We start from the raw sequence: 19,751 nt of genomic DNA on the forward strand, positions 1-19,751 counted from the left end.
ATGACAGAAGCAGACTGGAGTGGGGTAGATGCAAGCCAGGGAGCGCAAAGGCTGATAATCTTGTCAGAAGCTAGAAAGAAGCAAGGAAAGATTCTGCTCAGTCGCAGAGGGAGCAGGGCTTCTTGGCTTCGAAACTGGAACAAAAGACATTTCTCCTCTTGTGGTGCTTTGTCATGGCGTCCCTAAGAGACTAACACAAACGGAGATGAGAAAACGAAGGCGGGAAGGGGGAATTCGAGATGCAAGTAGAAGGTAGGAGTAACTGCTGATGTTGGGGAAGTGGCTCAAGAAGAGACAAAGACTATGGCTCAGGAGAGCCTAAAGGGTTCACCTGGCCACGCATTGCTGGTGGGGCTGCCGTGACAAAACACTGCAGACTGGGTGGCTCAGGTGGCAGAGACTTGACTTTTCCCAGAGTCCCGGAGACTGGAAATCTGAGATCACCGTGTCGGCAGGGCTGATTTCTCCTGAGACCTCTTCCGTTAGCTTGCAGGGGGCCCCTTCCCACTGGGCCCTCACGTGGTCTTGACTCTCTGAGCAGGTACCTGTCTTCCCAAATCTTTTTTTCTAACAAGAACACAAGAAAGAGTGGATTAAGGTCTACTCATATCATCTCATTTTACCTAACTTATCTCATTAAATGTCTGTCTCCTAATGTACTCACATCCTAAGTGACACATACTGTGCTGGTTATTTTATGATGTCAACTTGACTGATGAAGGAATGCCTTGAAAACTGGGACAGTGTCATCTCCAGTGCGTCTGCGAAGGTGTTTCCAAATGAGATTAGCCAGTGAGTCGGAGTCGAGCAGCTGGGAAGGAGTGGCCTCCAGTGGGCATCAGAAGGGGCTGGGACTCTGGGGACCTTAAACGCAGAAGACAGTTTGGGTTCCTGCAGTGAGAGCTGGGATTTGCTTATCTCCTGCCTTAGACATCAGTTGCTGACCTTTGGACTCTTGGACTTACCCAGCAGCCCCCTTGTGGACACTCAGGCTTTAAGCCTCAAACTGAGAGTTACATCCTCAGCTCCTGGGGTTCCAAGGCATGCCCATTGGACTGAGCCACAGAGCTGGCACCCAGGGTCTCTAGCCTGCAGAATGTCTTGCCGTGGACTTCTCAGTGGCCATACTCCTATGAGTCAATTACCCTAGTAAATCCACATTTGTATTCCTTTCTACTCATCCTGGTAACTCTGCGTCTCTAGAGAACCTGAGTAATACTTACGCCAAATGTGTGTCTCAAAAATTCAACATATGGATTTTGGGGGACATAAATCAGCCCATGATGTCAAGGAAGGGCAGCACCTATGTGGAAGCTGGGTCATGGATTTCTTTTTATTTATTTATTTTTTTTATTTTTTGACAGGCAGAGTGGACAGTGAGAGAGAGAGACAGAGAGAAAGGTCTTCCTTTGCCATTGGTTCACCCTCCAATGGCCGCCGCGGCCGGCTCGCTGCGGCCGGCGCACCGCGCTGGTCAGATGGCAGGAGCCAGGAGCCAGGTGCTTTTCCTGGTCTCCCATGGGGTGCAGGGCCCAAGCACCTGGGCCATCCTCCACTGCACTCCCTGGCCACGGCAGAGAGCTGGCCTGGAAGAGGGGCAACCGGGACAGAATCCGGCGCCCCAACCGGGACTAGAACCTGGTGTGCTGGCGCCGCTAGGCGGAGGATTAGCCTAGTGAGCCGCGGCGCCGGCCTTGGGTCATGGATTTCCCAACATTCCTGAGGCAGCCCAACTTTTCCTAAATGCATGGATGCCAGCAGCTCCTGGAGGCAGCAAATGGTGAGGCTTTCACTTGATCGATAGCTTGTACTTCTCTTGGTGCGTGTTCAGCAAGAGCAGTCTCCGTCACTGTCTGAGACTTGCCCAGTTTCCAACTAGTTTATTCCACGTGTGCATCTCTCCTTAGGAAAGGGCAGCAAGGGGAAGATGTTGCATGGAAGTCCTCTAACAAATCAACTTGAGACCCATAGCCTAGGACAGTCATTCGTGGTGGCCCAACAAGCCTTCCAGTATGTTTTATTTATGAGAAAAACCCCAAAGGGCATAAATACTCCTGAGCAAGACTCTCCAAAACAATGTAAACTTTTAGAGTATACTTGATTAAAGGAAGAGTCAACTGTAGCCAATAAAGAAAATAAGAGTAGAAAAACAAAGTTATAGAAAACATGGATTACTTCCTCTTTCCGTTTATCAAAGGTATAATGTACCACATCCTCTTTGTCCTTTGGAAACATTGCCTTGGTGTTGTTTTACAAGAAATTGCCAGGAAAGCTGCTTGTTTTTGGGGATTTGTGGGGGTTATGGACGGGTGCCTCACCCAGCCTTGGAATGTGGAGCTGAGAGACAAGGCCAGAGCTGGGATTGCTTGTATAGCATCACTGAGGAAGGAGGTTAATAGAGTCTGGCAGTGTATGTTGTGTTTGGTCAAGGTCTTCGAGAGTGCTTGCTGTAGGGGTAAGAATATGCATGGGTGGGCAGCCATGCTTCCGTAGACTGTGAGGAAATACCAGTAATTATCAGGACAGCACCGTGCTGCCTCAGGAGGAAGATGGAATTTCAGGAACAGAGAGTGTTCCTCATTCTGTACTCAGCAAGTCTTACCACCTCTCCACATTGCTGCCTTATGTTCTCCAATTAGCCTAAAATTATTCCTTCATTGCTGGACACGGTATAGTTGATAGCAATGAGAAGCGGGATTATAGATTTGCAGTCAACCCTTGACATTCATTCGTATGTGGTAGCACCATTTGGAAAAACTCAAATTCTCGACTACTAATAATAGCCATGAAATTTGTTGATAAGGGAAAGACTAAATAGTTGTGTTGAGAAGCAGCTACCTCTTAAATAAAAAATTCCTTGTCATAGTGTTTCTCAAACTGTGGTTTCAGAATCACTTAAAGAAATAAAAGTCATGCAGATTGGAAAGGTGGAAGTTAAATTGTTATTGTTTGCAGATGACATGATCTTACGTGTAAAGAATGCCAAGGACTCCATCAAGAAAACCATTAGAACCAGTGATCAAATTCAGTAAAGTTGCAGGATATAAAATCAACATGCATAAAATGGTGAATTATCTGAAAAAGAAGTCAACAAAAAATTCGTAGGAATAAATTTTACCAAAGATGTGAAAGATCCCTATAATGAAAACTGCAAAAATGTCAATGAAAGAAATTGAAGAGGAGACAAAAGAATGGAAATACATCCTGTGTTCAGGAGTGAGAAGAATCAATATTGTCAAAATATCCACACACCCCTAGGTAGTCTACAAATTCAATGCAATCTCTATCAAAATTCCAATGAAATTTTTCACAGAACTAGAAAAAAACCCCTGAAATTCATATAGAACCACAGAAAACCTTGAATAGGCAAGGCAACCCTGAACAAAAAGAACACATCAGGAGGCATTATATTACTTGATTTCAAAACATACCACAAAACTCAAAACAGCATAGTATTGGCATAAAAACAGACATGTAGATCAATGGAAAAGAATAGGGAACCTAGAAGAAAATCCCATACATCTCTAGCCAATTGATTTTTGACAAAGTTGTTAAGAACACTTGTTGGGGAAAATACAGCCTTTTGAGTAAATGATGCTTGGAAAATTGTATGCCCATACGTAGGAGAATGATACTCAACCTCTATCTCTCACCATGTACAAAAAAATCAACTCAAAATGGATTAAATACCTCAATGTAAGACCTGAAACTGAAAACTAGTAGAAGAAAACACAGGGGAAACATTTCAGGACATTGGAATGGGCAAGAATGTTTTTGGGGACCAGGTCATCAAAACACAGGAGATAAAAGAAAAATATACAGATGGGATACATCAAACTAAGAACTTTATGCACAGCAAGAGAACCAGTCAACAAAATGAAGACACCAGCTACAGAATGGGAGAAAATATTTTCAAATTATTAATCTGGCAGAGGGTTAACATCTAGAATATATGATTAACTCAAGCAGTTCAACAGCCAAAAAAGCAAATAATATGATTAATAAGTGGATTATAGACCTAAATAAACACTTTTCTAAAGACATACAAAAGGCCAGCAGGTATATGAAAAAGTGCTCATCAACATCACTGATCATAAAAATACAAATTGAAGCCACAAGGAGATATCACCCTACTCCAGTTAGAATGGTTATAAAAAAGATAGCAAGTGCTGGTGAGGATGTGGAAAAAATAAAACCTTTGCATATTGTTGGTGGGGATGTAAATTAGTGTAGCCATTCTGGAAAATAGTATGGATGTTCCTCAAAAAATGAAAAATAGAACTAGGATTTGATCCAGCAATTACACCAGAGGTTTATAGCCAAAGGGGAAAAAAAAAAAAAAAGAAATCGGTCTGTTGAAGAGAGAGCTGCACTTGAGTGTTTATTAAAATACTGTTATAATAACCAAGAAATGAAGACAAAAATAGATGATTGGATAAAGACAATGTGATACATGTACAAAATGGAAATAGTATTCAGCTATAAAAAGATAAAATCCTGTCATTTACAACAACATAGGTAGAACTGGAGGGCATTATGTTAATGAAATGTCAGGCAAAGAAAATTCTACATAATCTCACTTATGTGTAGAGTCTAAAAAAGTTGATTTCATAGAAGTTGAGAGTATAATGGGAGTTACCAGGGCCTGGGAAGAGTAGGGGACAGGGAAAGGTTGATTAATGGGATGAAGTTATAATTAGGAGCAGTAGGTTCAGGTGTTGTATTGCACAGGAGTGTGGCCATAGATAGTGATAATAGATTGTATATTTCAGAGAAACTGGAAAAGGGGACTTGGAATGTTTTTGTTGAAGGGAGTTGATAAGTGTTTGAAGAGCTAGATAACTTCAGCTTAGTTTTAATATTATATAATGTATACATGTATTGAAATATTGTGAAACCCCACAAGTATGCACAATTTTTGTGTGTCGATAAATTTTAAAATGTAAAAAAATCATTTAGAGGCCTGCTAAAAAGGTAGCTTTTGCTAACTCCACACCAGAACAACTGAGTCAGAATCGCCGCATGTGTTTTTAAAATACTTTGAGTGATTCTCATGTAAGCTAAAATTTGTGAAGTACTATACATATTATTCAAATTTCCATCTGAGCAAAACTTTGAGTTTCGGCAAGTCATGGATCTTCTCTGGGTTGCTTTCAAATAGAATCAATTACCAAGGTAAAATAGAAAAGTGCCTAAGCTCTCATGACTACTATTTCTATCATTAGCAGAAGTGGTAGAAAGGACATGAAGAACTCTTTATTTTCTTACTTGCTGTTCAGTCTCTTTTTTCTTCCCCTTACAAAACATGAAAAACGTGAACCATAAAAGTAATAGGAAGAAAGTAAAAGACTTTCAAAAATAGTCCCTTCCTTTCTCCAGTGATTGGCCATTCATCTCTGCCACCTTTCAAAATTCCATGAACAATATGGCTATTTATAAATTCTGTTCTTTTACATTGGTTAGTTTTTCTTTCCTGATGCTAATATCATGTTGTCTCTTCAGTTAGCTTTAGAAAGAAATATACATATGCTGGGGACAAACTTCCTTTTTCTTCTTTAGTGTTATTCTTGTCTCTTGCATAGAAATTTAAGAACCAACGTTTTCAATTCTTTGAAAAGCTCCATTGACATTTTCATGGGAGATGCATGAAATATATAAATTAGCTTGGGGAGAACTGGTATTAATATGATATGAAGCCTTCCTGTCAGTATAGGATAACTTCCTATTTATTGAAATCTCAAAATTTTCATTAAAGTTTTATAACTCACCATTTGTAATGTATTTATAATTTATCTTATGTAATATATTTTGTAGTATTTTGTGTTATTTTAATGATACATTTAAAACATTTTCTAATTTTTTTTAATAATGCCGGATAGGTGATCCTACATCCTTCTCAGGATACTACATGCTGAGGTACACATCTCTCCCTGTCCCTCAAATGTGATGTTAATTTTGATCAGTTGGTCAAGATAATGCCTCATTTATCCAAAGAAATTATAATATTTTTGTTCCTTTCAACTAATAAACAACCTGTGAAGTGATATTGAGACCAGGAAAATATTCTCCTCCTCCTCAAGTATCTGAGATCAGACTAAGTCTCAGGTCCAGCCAGCTCTCTCCCAGGCCTGTTGTGCACTCTGTGCTGGGGTCTTGTGTAACTGTAGAACTGTGTCGCCTGTTCCTGGTGTGCTGATCCAATCAGCCTGTCTGCCACATGGTCACGTTTTCTCAGACTCCCGGAAGCTGCCACCAGTTCTCTCTACCTCTTGCTTTCAGGCTCCTAACTGTGCTCATTCTCATAGTTTGCTGCTTACAGCTCAGATCTGATTGTTCATATGGTGTTGGGGAGAGTCCCTTGCAAGCCTTTTTGCTTCCTGTAAAACCAGAGTACCATATGTCAAAAATTTCATGGTTGTAGCTGAGAAAGGTCTCTCTCTTCTGGCTGGTCTTGACCCAGGAAACCAATGACTTCTTACACTTAAGGTAGAAGCCCATGAAACATTGTAACTTTATAAAACTTTTCTTAATACTAAGATAACTTGTTCCTGTCATAATCATATTTGAAGCATTATGCATTAAACAGTATAAAAATCAAAGTTCAGGTGTGTATCTCTTCAGCTGACAGATTTAATGGGTTATAGAAACCAAGGTGTTCAAAATGTTAAAATGATTCAAAATTGAGGTCAGCAAGGACGTTATTTGAAACTTATGAAAGACAGAGAACCGAGTTGTTAAATAATTTCTAGATTCTGTTCAGTTTAATAATACCTATGTTCTTTAAAAAAGGTTTTTAGAACACAGCATAATGATTTTCAAGATGCTATAAAGTGATTGGTTATTGCCCCACAATTTTTATTTGCTTTTTGGAAAGTTACATTTTTCATGTACTTGATAAATAAATAGAAAGCAGTTTCAGAAGATCTTAAATTGTACACAATGAGATAAATGCTGGAATATTCTTTTTCTTTTATTAAGAAGACAGACATATTCCAATTTATTTCATTTATTTTATAACAGCACTATCTAGTTTGAAGGATTGCAGGTAGAAAATCTATAAGTAGTGAAAAGAAAATACCATTTGGGTGATTTACATTGCTGGGGGCTGGCATTCTATAACGTTGAGACACATATCACCCAAGTGAATGCCAATGTGGCTGCAGGCTGTTTTGGGGGAAATAGCTAAGTCATTATTAAAAGGAATTTGTTAACTACACAAATTTAACGATACACTAATTTTTAAAGGGCTTTTTGGTTCTTGAAACTCTTATATCATGGGCAACGGTTGAAAACCCAAACTTAACAGCACAAACTTTTGTACTTTAAAGCTATTTTGAAATTGGGCCAAGGAATCTATGCAACTATGTCTCTCTCTTCCCTGTTAGGAGATTGATAAGTCCCATTGCTCTCTTTTTTTTAGTCTGACTTTATTTGAATGATTACTTTTTACAATTGTATTATTTTGTTATATTCTTGACACTGTATTAGTTTTCTAGGGCTTCCGTAATAAATTACCGCAAAGTTGGTTAAAAAACAGAAATATGGAGTGGCATCAGCAACATTGTGGAGTCGGAAGCCCTGGACCCTCCTCCTTCCACAAATGTACCTCATAAACAAGTCAATTCAGCACCAATTCACAGGCAAATTTCTCTTCATGAGAAATCAGACAAATTGCAATGTCTCCATACCCTGGAAAAACATGGAACCAGACACACTGGAACTGGTAGACATCCAGGACATCTTGCAGGAAACCTTGTCCCCAGCACAATGCAATATGATCAGAAGCAATCTCCTGGCTCTCAGCTCCTCCCAGGGCAAAGGCTTTGTTTGTGTGTCCAGAATCCCACATTCCACAAGGATACTTTTGGGGTTTTGAAGGGCCCAGTACAGTCTAGCCACCCAGGGGTGAACAGAAATGGCAGAACCTTCTCCTGCCTCCTCCCTGCTACCCTCTTCCCCCAGGCTGGTATAGAGTGAGGCAGAAATACCACCTTTCAGCTTTCTTCTCGGGGGTGGGGGGGGAAATGTTGTGTTTCAGGGACCCAACTTTTCCAGGGTTTCTTGAGTGACTAGTACTTACCTCTCCTGTGTGGCAGGTCTGGTATAGTGTAGATGCTTGGGGAAGAGTGGAGATGGTGTCAGCAGGCACACAGTTCCCTCTCTGGCTCAGAAAAGAGTAGATGGACAAAAACACAGCTGCCTAATTCTCCCTGTGGAGGGAAAGAGCTGATAGAGGTCCCCCAGTCTCTGACTTGGATGGTTGGTAAGAGTCCTCTCCTTTAGGAGGCTGGATCATGAAGACTGAAGAGGTGGTTGTTTTTGTCTAATGCTTGGAGACTAGCACAGAGAGTAAAGAAAAATAAAGAACCATGCAAGATGTTCTAAATAAAAGAATAAGATGAATCTCCAGAAACTGACCCTAATGTAAGGAAAGTTTTTTTTAAAAACTTCATAAAAGTTTGCACAAAGATGAAGATAACACTAGATGAATCAAGTGAGAATTTCGACAAAGAGATAGAAAATATTAAAAAGAACTGAACAGAAACCATGGAGCTGAGGAACACAATAACCAACTTAAAAATTCACTGGAGGGCTTTAATGGCAGCCAAGATCAGTTAGAAGAAAGAGGGAGTGAAGCCAAAGACAGATCACTGGAAATCATTCTGTTAGAGGAACAAAATGAAGAAGAAAGAATGAAAGAGTGTGAAGAAAGTAAGGGAGTTATGGGACATCATCAAGAGGACCAACAGGAGGAGAGAGAGAGAGAGAAAGGACCAGAAAGCTTATACAAAGAAACAATTACTACCCACACTCAGGAAGCCTAAAAGACAACAAATATGATTAAGTCAAAGGAATTACTTGTGATATATCCAGACTGTTTGGACTCAAAACAATGAGGAAATTTTGAAAGCACCAAGAGAAGTTACTTGTTATATATAAAGGGATATTTGAAAGACTGCAGGCCAGAAGGGAGTGGGATGATATATACAATTGCTGGAAAAAATACTGCCAACCAAGAACACAAGACCTACCAAAGCTCTTCAAAAATGAATGACTGGCCGGCGCCACAGCTCACTAGGCTAATCCTGCAGCGCTGGCACTCTGGGTTCTAGTCCCGTTTGGGGCCCAGATTCTGTCCTGGTTGTTCCTCTTCCAGTCCAGCTCTCTGCTATGGCCCAGGAGTGCAGTGGAGGATGGCCCAAGTGTTTGGGCCCTGCACCCGCATGGGAGACCAAGGAGGAAGCACCTGGCTCCTGGCTTCGGATCAGCGCAGCGTGCAGGCCGTGGCAGCCATTTGGTGGATGAACCAATGGAAGGAAGACTTTTCTCTCTGTCTCTCTCTCTCTCACTAACTCTGCCTGTCAAAAAAAAAAAAAAAAAAGACTAAAAATTTTCTCAAATAAAGGCAGAATGGGTTCATCACCACCAGACCTGCTTCCAAGAAATTCTAAAGGTAATTATTCAAGTTGAAATGGAGGGTGATAAACAGCAACATAAAAGCATAAGAAATGATGGAAACTATTTGTGATGGTAACCATATAGAGAAATACAGAATATTGTACTATTGAAATGATGGTGGTTAAATCACTTTTATTGCTAATCTAAAAGTTAAATGACAAAAGTCTTAAAATAGCTACAACTAAAATGTTAAAAGATACACAATGTGAATAGATATAAATTGTGACAACAGTAAGGCAAAGTGTGTGTGTGAAGTTAGTAGGGAGTTTTCACATGCAGCTGAATTTGTTAACAGGTTAAATTAGGCTGTGAGATATTTTCCATAAGCCTCTAAGTAATTCTCTCTCTCTCTCTCTCTCTCTCTCTCTCTCTCTCTCTCTCTCTCCTTTTCTTTCTCTCTCTCTCTCTGTCTCGCCCCCCAACATACATAATAGCATAGGAGTTACACAAAATAAAAAGAAAATTAAAGCATATTAATTCAAGCAAAACAAGAAAACATGAAGGAAGAACAAGAAGAAATGGAAAGATGGAACAAAGGGCTATTAGAATAACAGAAAACACCTGACAAGGTGGCATCAGTAAATCCTTCCCTATCAATACTGACTCTAAATGTAAATCAGCTAAATCCCCCCCGAACAAAAGTCGCAGTTGCCAAAAAAACAAATAAATAAATAAAAAGGGCCAAAGGATTAATTGTTAAAGAATTGAGTGATATTTCTTCAAAGAGGGCCATACATAGTCTACAGGTGTATGAAAAAGCTCTACCACAGTAATCATCTGGGTGATGCAAATCAAAACTACAATGAGATATCACCTCATCTCTGTTAAACTGGTTTTTATAAAAAATAAGATAAAATACATCAAGTGTTGGCTATTAGGTGGGAAAATTGGAGGTGCTGTGTTCTGTTAGTAAGAATGCATAGGGTGCCGTCCTTATGGAAGACATGATGAAGCTTCTTCAAGGACTCAGAAACAGAACTGCCACATGATCTAGGAGCACCACTTCTGAGTATTTATACAAAAAAAATTGAAATAAAGTTCTTTTTTCCAACTTTTAACATTTATATACGGTAAAAAAGTTTCATGTTTACAGATTTAGGAGCATGGTGATATTTCCCCGCCATGCTCCCTCTGTCCACATTCTCACCCTCCCCCACTCTTCCTTTCTTACTCTTCCTTTTAATTTTTACAATGACATAGTTCCAGTTTATTTTAAAATCATAAGGTTAACTTTCCACTAAGTAAAGAATTCAACAAACAGTAAGAAGAAAAAAGCATTGCTCCTCAATAGTACAGACAAGGGCTGAAATAAATTTCTGGAAGAGGTATTAGTTCTGTTATGTTTATTACAATACTATTAATAATAGCCAAGATGTGTAAACCACATAAATGTCCATTGATTGACAAATAGATAAGGAATATGTGGTATGTATATCCTGTAGAATACAATTACTCCATAAAATGAAGGAAATTCTGCAGTTTGTGACAATATGACCAAGCCTTGTGCATATTAAGTGAAGTAAGTCAGTAACAAAAATACTGCATGATTTCACTTATATGAGGTTTTAAAATAGTCAAGTTCATAGGTCAAAGTGGGATGGTAGTTATCAGGTGCTGAGAAAAGGCAGAAATGGAGAATTATTAATCAACAGACATAAAGTTTCAGTTAAGCAAGATGAGTAAGCTCTGGAGATCTGTGCAGTGTTATTTCTAAGATCAACAAGAATGCATATTTAAAATTTTTAGGAGGGCAGATATCAGATTAGTTGTTCTTACCACAATAAAATAAAATAAAACAAAACACAAAAGCAAATTAAATCTATTCTGTCATGGTTCTGAAGACCGAGTCTGAAGCCAAATTTTTGGAAGGGGAGAATTTATTCCTTGCCTTTCCCAGTTTTGGTGGTTGTTGGCATTCCTTGGTATCCTTGGCTTGTAGCCACGTCAACTCAGTCTTGGCCTCCGTGATCATACTGCTTCTTCCTCATTGTGAGGCTTCCCCTCTATGTGTCTGTTTCAAAATCCTTTTGTCTTTGCTGTAGGAGTATACATGGGATTGCATTTAGCATTGACCTGTATAAGCAAGGGTAAAGCATCTTTTCTCAAGATCCGTAATGACATCTTCTGCCATTGAAGGTGATAGTTATACATTCTAGGGATTAGGACTTGTACATGTCTATTTAAGGGATACCATCTAGTGTATTACATTCCATCCTCTGGCTCCTCAAAGTCATATTCATCCTGTATACAAACTACGTCTCCCATAGTCTCAACCCACATTTGAATGTCATTGCTAAAAAGTCCCAAATATCATAATCTAAGTCATCTAAGTAAGTTATAGTCTAGACATTGGACATGATCCATTTTGAGACAACATTTGTCTTCATATTTTGATTTATGAAACCAGAAAACAAGCTATTTATTTCTAAAAGACAATGGTAAGACAGGCTTAACAGTTATAGGCATTCCTATTTCAAAAGGAAGAAAATGGATCTAATAAAGGGTCACTAAAGAAGGACGGTGGTGGGTCATACAGTGACCCCACAAATTATATGTCCAAGTCTGTATTCCCAAAACCTGTGAGTATTTATTGTGTAGAAGTAGAGTTGGTTGAAGACAAGATCTTCAAGGAAGGTGCTTATTTGGATTTTGTGGATGAGAATTCAATCACAGCTTGTTAATATACAAGAAAAATAAGGGATTTTGGGCGAGAGACACAGAGGAGAGGTAATGTGACCTCTGGGGCAGAGACTGGAAGGGTGCGGCACAGGAGGGAATGGCGTAGCCACTGGAAGCTGGAGGAGGCAGGGAGTGGTTCTCCCCTGATCCTCCAGGACTAGCGCAATCCTGTAGACTCATTGATTTCAGGCAGCTGGCTTCCAGGCTCTGAGTTGTAGTCACCAGGGGAAATAATACAGAAATTGGAACATTTCCACAGTTCTGTTCGCTTGTTCAAAGCTGAATTACTTATACATTATGTAAAACAGATAATGTTGATAAATAAAAGTTTGCCATTAAAACTTTGACTCCAAAACATTCATCGTTAACAGGCAACCACAAGGAAACACGCCAGTCAAAAGGAGGTCATGACATCTGTGTATTTTCTGCGATCCTCAATGAGGGGCAGAATGCATTTATAAGTTTGTTGAAAAATGAAACAAGTAACCTAGTACTGAAGCTCCATAAAGTAACAAATTTTGGTTTCGTGTGTGTGTGTGTGTGTGTGTAGACAAATTAGCGGACAGAAAATTTAATGTCTATATCATATGAGTCAGGACTGGGTTAAGAAAATAGATATGTGTTAACAGAAATAATTTAAGACAGGATATAAGTAAGCAGATATGGGAGAAAAAGGGAATGTTGATACGCAATGCAGAGACAGTGACTGAAGGGAGAAGTTATGCCTGCTAGGGCTTCAGTAGTAAAGGGAGTGGCTGAGGTAAATAGAGCTGAGTTCATTTGGGCTGTTTTGTAGTTGTTTGTTTTAAAGATTTACTTATTTATTTGAAAGGCAGAGTTACAGAGAGGCAGAGGCAGAGGCAGAGGCAGAGAGCTGGAGCCCTTCCATCCTCTGTTTCACTCCCCGAGTGGTCACTATGGCAGGAACTGGGTCAGCCTGAGGCCAGGAGCCAGGGACTTCTTCTGGGTCTCCCACTCGGTGCAGGGACCCGTGCACTGGGGCCATCCTCCACTGCTTTCTCAGGCGCATTAGCAGGGAGCTGAATCAGAAGTAGAGCAGCTGGGACATGGACCAGCACCCATATGGGATGCCGGCACTGCTTTACCTGCTACACCACGGTTCTGTAGTTTTGATCCTAAGATCTTTGAGGTAATAGAAGCTGGTCTGGTTTTGGAGTATGGGATAAGTGGAAACCAGAATCAACTTTTCCTCAGGACAACAGCTGCTGTCGGATGATGCTAACACAAGAGAAATTGTTTTCTCTGTCCTCCAGCCTCCGTTCTCCTTCTATCTGCCCTCCCTTACTCACAGAAGCTAAGAGACTCAGAGGGCAGAGATGACACTTGGCTTGCTGAGTGCTGACCCAAGCACCACCCAGCAGAGTGCAGAAGGGTAGGTGTGGAGTCGAGAGTCTCTATCTTAAGGATGCGCTCAGACAGGGAAGCATGACATATAAGCAGAAATAACAGAGTGACCTGAAGTCATTTTTCTGTGAAGCTCTGGGTCCTTGTTATTTCCTTAGTTCAAATGCATCATTTAATTCATTAGGAGCTGGTGAAAGGCAGACTGCTCAGAAATGGCTGTTGCCTGTTTATGGAGAGAGCGAGCTGTTAACCATTGGTGTGATTCAGTTGCTGGACGCGGAGGTAGAGGAGTAATATTTTCAGAAATGCAGTATAAGCATTCCTTAGACTTTTAGAGCCTGCTGGTGGAGTGGGGGAGGATGGAAGAATGCTGTGATGTTTTAAGGATGCGGCGGTACTGCATTAAAAGAAGCTCCTTTGCATAGAAGGAGCAAGCCACTGAGCTTAGGACTGGGAATCATTTAGATCTACTGCCAAGTACCCCACTTAGTCATAAAAATGGATGCAATTTGAGAAAATTATGCTCCTGGCTAGCTCTTTTACTGGAATCAGAGGGCAGTTTTATATTTTGTAGTTATGTTTCATTTTGAATGTGAATTTCTTTTTGTAAAAGTGGTTTTGTGGCAGTCACATGAGGATAGACGTTCTCCTGCCCTTCCACACCGCCACTTACCATTGCAGAAGGGTCCAGCACACTGTCACTCCTCACTGAACAGTCTCACAATGTACTTCTGTGTTGACTGGGTACGTTGAGACTGAACCGTTGGCTTCTTGTCCCAAGTTCATTTAGTTAGGGTGGTACAAGGTGCAACAGCACCACTGAGATTCCCTGGCATCTCTCCAAGGGAGTGGCGGACTGATGTGGAACCTCTGGCTTTTTTGGGAACCTTCCTCGGTGTCTAGGGAGACTGCATTCCCATTGGCTCATGGGTGTCTTCAAAAGCCTGGATCCATGGCTGTATGATAGTCTTAGCTCCATTTTCTCTGCAGGTGCTCTCTGTCATGCTATTCAGCACCTTTCCCTACTCCCGTAGAATTTGTTGGTTTCTGCCATGATTTCACCTCCCTCTTCCCTTTCACATTTATTCCTCTGTGTATGATGTTAGCTAAGAGGGCAAGGATATCCCATCTTGACTTTTATTGTACTAATAGACACTGGAAATGGGTGCTATAATATAGCCATTGAGCATTTGGGTTTGAAATATAATGTGGATACCTGAGACAGTAACTTAATTCCTTTTCTCCCTTAGTTGCCTCTTTTTCTTTTCTTTCTTTCTTTCTTTTTTTTTTTTGACAGGCAGAGTTAGACAGTGAGAGAGAGACAGAGAGACAGAGAGAAAGATCTTCCTTCTGTTGGTTCCCACCCCAAATGGCCGCTACGGCCGGCACACTGCGCTGATCCAAAGCCAGGAGCCACATGCTTCCTCCTGGTCTCCCATGCGGGTGCAGGGCCCAAGCACTTGGGCCATTCTCCACTGCACTCCCGGGCCACAGCAGAGAGCTGGACTGGAAGAGGAGTACCCGGGACAGAATCCCGTGCCCCAACTGGGACTAGAACCTGGGGTGCCGGTGCTGCAGGCGGAGGATTAGCCAAGTGAGCCATGGTGCTGGCCCCTTAGTTGCCTCTTTATCAAAAAGTGATAATGTAGTTTCTACCACAGGAGTTTCGTATTAATTGGAGGTAAAGCATGCACAGTGCTTAGAACAACATCAGGCATATAACAAGTGGTTAATAAATGTTAGCAATTATTGTTAGATTCTAGCTCTATAGTGTGATTGATGGATTCCCTCTTCTATTTGATTTGGGCTCAAGCCCACCTCTTCAGGATGTCTGAAGGTGCAAACAGCTCTACTGGCCTCCTTTCCTGGAACAAAGGGCATAAGAGATGAAGAGGTATGTCTGTATGTGAGACCACACCTGGTCATGATTGCACAGGAAGCAGCCTGTAGCATTGCTGCTGTGGCTGCTGGCTGACTCTGCTTGGGAGTCTCCTTTGCAGACATGGAGAAATCTCCACTTGTGCAGGTGTTGTGGGCCCCAGATGCCTTCTTCCGCAGCAAGATCAGCGACAGAGATGGGCGTTGGGCTTCTCTTTCAAAGACCCTCTAGGCCAGCTCTGAAAGTTCCTCAGAAGACAATCTAGTGCTGTTTACATGACCCCAAGCCTTAATTCAGAAGAGTTCCGTCCTGTTTCTGGCCATGGTAATACACCTGTTTCTGGCCGTGGTAATACACCTTCCGTGGCAGGTGTCTCAGGTGGGGGAAAGTTCCCGAACAATGCAGCTGGTTGGTTTTGTGACTTGAGGAGGGAAGAGCAACGTAATAGAAGTTGCACTTGGTGATGTAACGTAAAGAGTGAGACAGTTGGAGCTGAGAAAGAATAGTTAAACTTTCTAGAACAGTTTCAGAGGGCCCAACAGAGAGTCTCACAGAGTTTTTTCTTTTGAATGGGTAGACAACTGTCTTACTTTTGTGACAAGGGCTCATGCGTATTTACCTGGGTAAATGGAGCCTCTATTTGGTTTGGTCAACAGAGGAACATACAATGAGAGAAGATTTATTAAAGTTTGAGTGTCCCTAGTCTGTCCACATCCACTGTGCCTCTCCTGTGCCAGAAAAGAGAAATAGAAAATTTATTTGATCTTTTTTTGGGTCATGTTTTCTGCCTCCTCCATCATGAGAAACTCTGAATTTGCCAGTGACATTGTTGGAGTTTTCTAGTCATTATTGAGAGAATGAACGCAACAGTATTTCACCCAAGAAGGTGACTACTAAAAATAGAAATAGTGCGAGTGAGGGCATCTGGCAGGAGGGGCGGAGAGCAAGGACTGAGGTTACGGGTCTTTGTATTAGTTGAGGGCCACAACTTGAGCTGGAGAGGAAAGAAAAGAGGGTTCAGAGTGTGCTGTGGATTTAGGTCCCAGTGAGGTCCTCAGGAGGTCAATGGTAATGATTGGGATTACATAAATAGTCCATTCAACCAGGCAGTGGGGAAGGGATAGTATCAGAAAAGTGCCAGGTTTCCTGTTTTCCTGCAAAGTAGACATTTCCTCAGCAATAGGCGTTCTTTGTGTAAGCCTGTCCTCCTAAACTTCTGACCAATGATTTATTTTGGGTGAGCATTGCCCTTGTCAGGGGATTCGTGCTTGTATGTACACTTCTTTGTATCTATCTATATGTCGTAAACCAATCAAAGCAACCATCTTTTTCTGAACTGCCATGACCACCCCTTGCCTGCCAATCTTTCTCTGTCCCACTTAACAGTTTATTATTCAATTCTTAGAAAGGGGTAGCAAAGGAGGGAAGGCAAAGGAAGAAGAATTAGGAGAGGGAAAAGCAATCAGAGATTTTAAATGTGTTCACTGAGGTGCTTTTTGTGATCATCTTTCGAAGACCATACAAGGCTGGGGTTAGACAGAAGAGAACTGGAGGCAGAAGAGAACTCACACTGGAATGGAAGGAGTGGAGGGACAGAAATTAATAACAACCTTCAGGCCGGTGCCGCGGCTCACTAGGCTAATCCTCCACCTTGCGGCACTGGCACACCAGGTTCTAGTCCCGGTCAGGCGCCGGATTCTGTCCCGGTTGCCCCTCTTCCAGGCCAGCTCTCTGCTGTGGCCAGGGAGTGCAGTGGAGGATGGCCCAAGTGCTTGGGCCCTGCAACCCATGGGAGACCAGGAGAAGCACTTGGCTCCTGGCTTCGGATCAGCGCGGTGTGTCGGCCACAGCGCATTGGCCGTGGCGGCCATTGGAGGGTGAAGCAACGGCAAAAGGAAGACCTTTCTCTCTGTCTCTCTCTCTCTGTCCACTCTGCCTGTCAAAAAAAAAAAATCTTCACTGTAGCGAGCAAAGGAATGAATAAAAAGGATTCATTGCCAAGCCTTTATGAATTGTGGACTGGTCAGTGACATATTACTCTATGGGCAGATCCCTTTAAACAGAAGGAAGACAGAGGTCTTCAACACCTGTGTGGAGACAAGGACTTAAAGCACTTTCACTTCTTTACCTAGGTAGACTTGGATAACTACAGCTTGATGAAGAAAATGCATTGCTACATTCAATCCCATGCAATCACTTTTAACTCACTTGGCTTGATTTCCATTTATCCAATTGGCAGAAAACCAACTCTGAAACAGTTAAGTGCCCAGCTCATTCTTTTTTTTTAAATTTATTTAAGTTATGTAAGTTTCATGTATTTATATATATATATATAGATTTAGGAACATAGTGATACTTTCTACCCTACCCTCCATCTCACCCATGCTCCAACCTTTCTACCTCTTCTCTCTCCCATCCCCACTCTTAATTTTTTTTTTTTTGACAGGCAGAGTTAGACAGTGAGAGAGAGAGAGAGAGAGACAGAGAGAAAGGTCTTCCTTTTTCCGTTGGTTCACCCTCCAGTGGCCGCCGTGGCTGGCGCGCTGCAGCCGGCGCACCACGCTGAAGCCAGGAGCCAGGTGCTTCTCCTTGTCTCCCATGGGGTGCAGGGCCCAAGCACTTGGGCCATCCTCCACTGCATTCCCGGGCCACAGCAGAGAACTGGCCTGGAAGAGGGGCAACCGGGACAGAATCCGGCGCCCCTACTGGGACTAGAACCTGGTGTGCCAGCGCCGCAGGTGGAGGATTAGCCTAGTGAGCTGTGGCGCGGGCCCCCACTCTTAATTTTTACAAAGATTTACTTTCAGTTTACTGAATGATCATAAAGTAAACCCTACACTAAATAAAGAGCTCAACAAATAGTATGAATGACAACAACAACATAAAAACACTGTTTCTCAACAGAAGAGACAAGGGCTGTAAACAATCATCAAATCTCAAAATGTCCATTTTACTCCACTATATTACATTTTTGGGTGCTGTATTAGTTACCTCGGATCATGGAAAACAAATTATGTCTGCCTGTCTTTTGGGGACTGGCATATTTCACTAAGTATAATAGTTTCCAGTTGCATCCTTCTTGTTGAAAAAGACAAGATTTTTTTTCTTTTACAGCTGAATAGTACTCCATAGTGTAAACATATCATAATTTCCTTATCCTGTCAACAGTTGATGGACATCTGGGTTGATTCCATAGCTTAGCTACAGTGAATTGTGCTGCAGTGAACATGGGGGTACAGATAACTCTTTCATATGCTGACTTCTTTTGGTTTGGGTAAATTCCCAAGAATGGGATGGCTAGATCATATGGTAGGTCTAAATTCAGATTTCTGAGGGATCCCATACTGTCTTCCACAGTGGCTGTAACAGTTTACATTTCCACCAATAGCGGATTAGGGTACCTTTTTCCCCACCCTAACTCATTCTTGCACTTGAGTATAAAGATGGCTTCAGAAAAACACAGAACTGTGGTGGTTAGTCTCATTTTAAATTCATGATGTCGAGTGGGTATTCAGTGCTGTCTGGTACCTTTCACCCCTTCCCTTCTTTAGTACCCTCTACTTCCTTATGTTCTCATTTGTGCTGATAAAGGATACTGCCTAAATTTTTGGCTAGTGGCATTAAAAGATAAATTTGTTTTGGTACAGAACTCTTGAAATTAATGTATTTTCTATGAAAATTTGAAGATCTCTTGTACACTTGCCTTTGATATTTCAGTAAGAGAAATGGAGCACTCAGTTTGGTACTCTTAAAATCTCATCACCGGCCGGCACCACAGCTCACTAGGCTAATCTTCCACCTGCAGCGCCGCCACCCCGGGTTCTAGTCCCGGTTGGGGCACCGGTCCTGTCCCGGTTGTTCCTCTTCCAGTCCAGCTCTCTGCTGTGGCCTGGGAGTGCAGTGGAGGATGGCCCAGGTCCTTGGGCCCTGTACCCTCATGGGAGGCCAGGAGGAAGCACCTGGCTCCTGGCTTCGGATTAGCGCAGTGTGCTGGCTGCAACATGCCAGCTGTAGCGGCCACTTGGGGGGTGAACCAACGGGAAAAGGAAGACCTTTCTCTCTGTCTCTCCCTCTCACTGTCTAACTCTGCCTGTAAAAAAACAAAAACAAAAACAAAAAACAAACAAACAAAAAAACCAAAAACACAACTCATCACTAACTCTATCCAGTGACCAGCATTATTTGTAAACGTTTTTGTGTGTTGTCACTTGGAGTGTCCATATTCTATCAAGGTCAGGTGTGCTGATCCTTTTGTGCAGTGAGTGAAATCTCATTTCTTTCCATCTTCTTGAAACTTTGCTTCTCTAGGTCCCCCTCTTTTTTCTTATATCACCAATTCTCCATTTAGTTCACACTCTACCTTCAAAAC

General features: G+C 41.8%; 1 protein-coding gene across 1 annotated transcript in view; it reads left to right on the forward strand.

The window, feature by feature from the left end:
* Positions 1-205: 205 nt before the first annotated feature.
* The window catches only part of LOC149121848 (uncharacterized), a 542,783-nt gene continuing 523,237 nt past the window's right edge, over positions 206-19,751 (forward strand). The window contains exon 1 of the mRNA XM_089315627.1: positions 206-252. Within this exon, the coding sequence (XP_089171753.1) occupies positions 206-252 (47 nt within the window). The remainder of the gene's footprint in view (positions 253-19,751) is intronic.

The sequence above is a fragment of the Oryctolagus cuniculus genome, chromosome 16, assembly GCF_051225735.1.
Source record: "Oryctolagus cuniculus isolate XC-2025 breed Fujian yellow rabbit chromosome 16, ASM5122573v1, whole genome shotgun sequence".
Taxonomy (NCBI): domain Eukaryota; kingdom Metazoa; phylum Chordata; class Mammalia; order Lagomorpha; family Leporidae; genus Oryctolagus; species Oryctolagus cuniculus.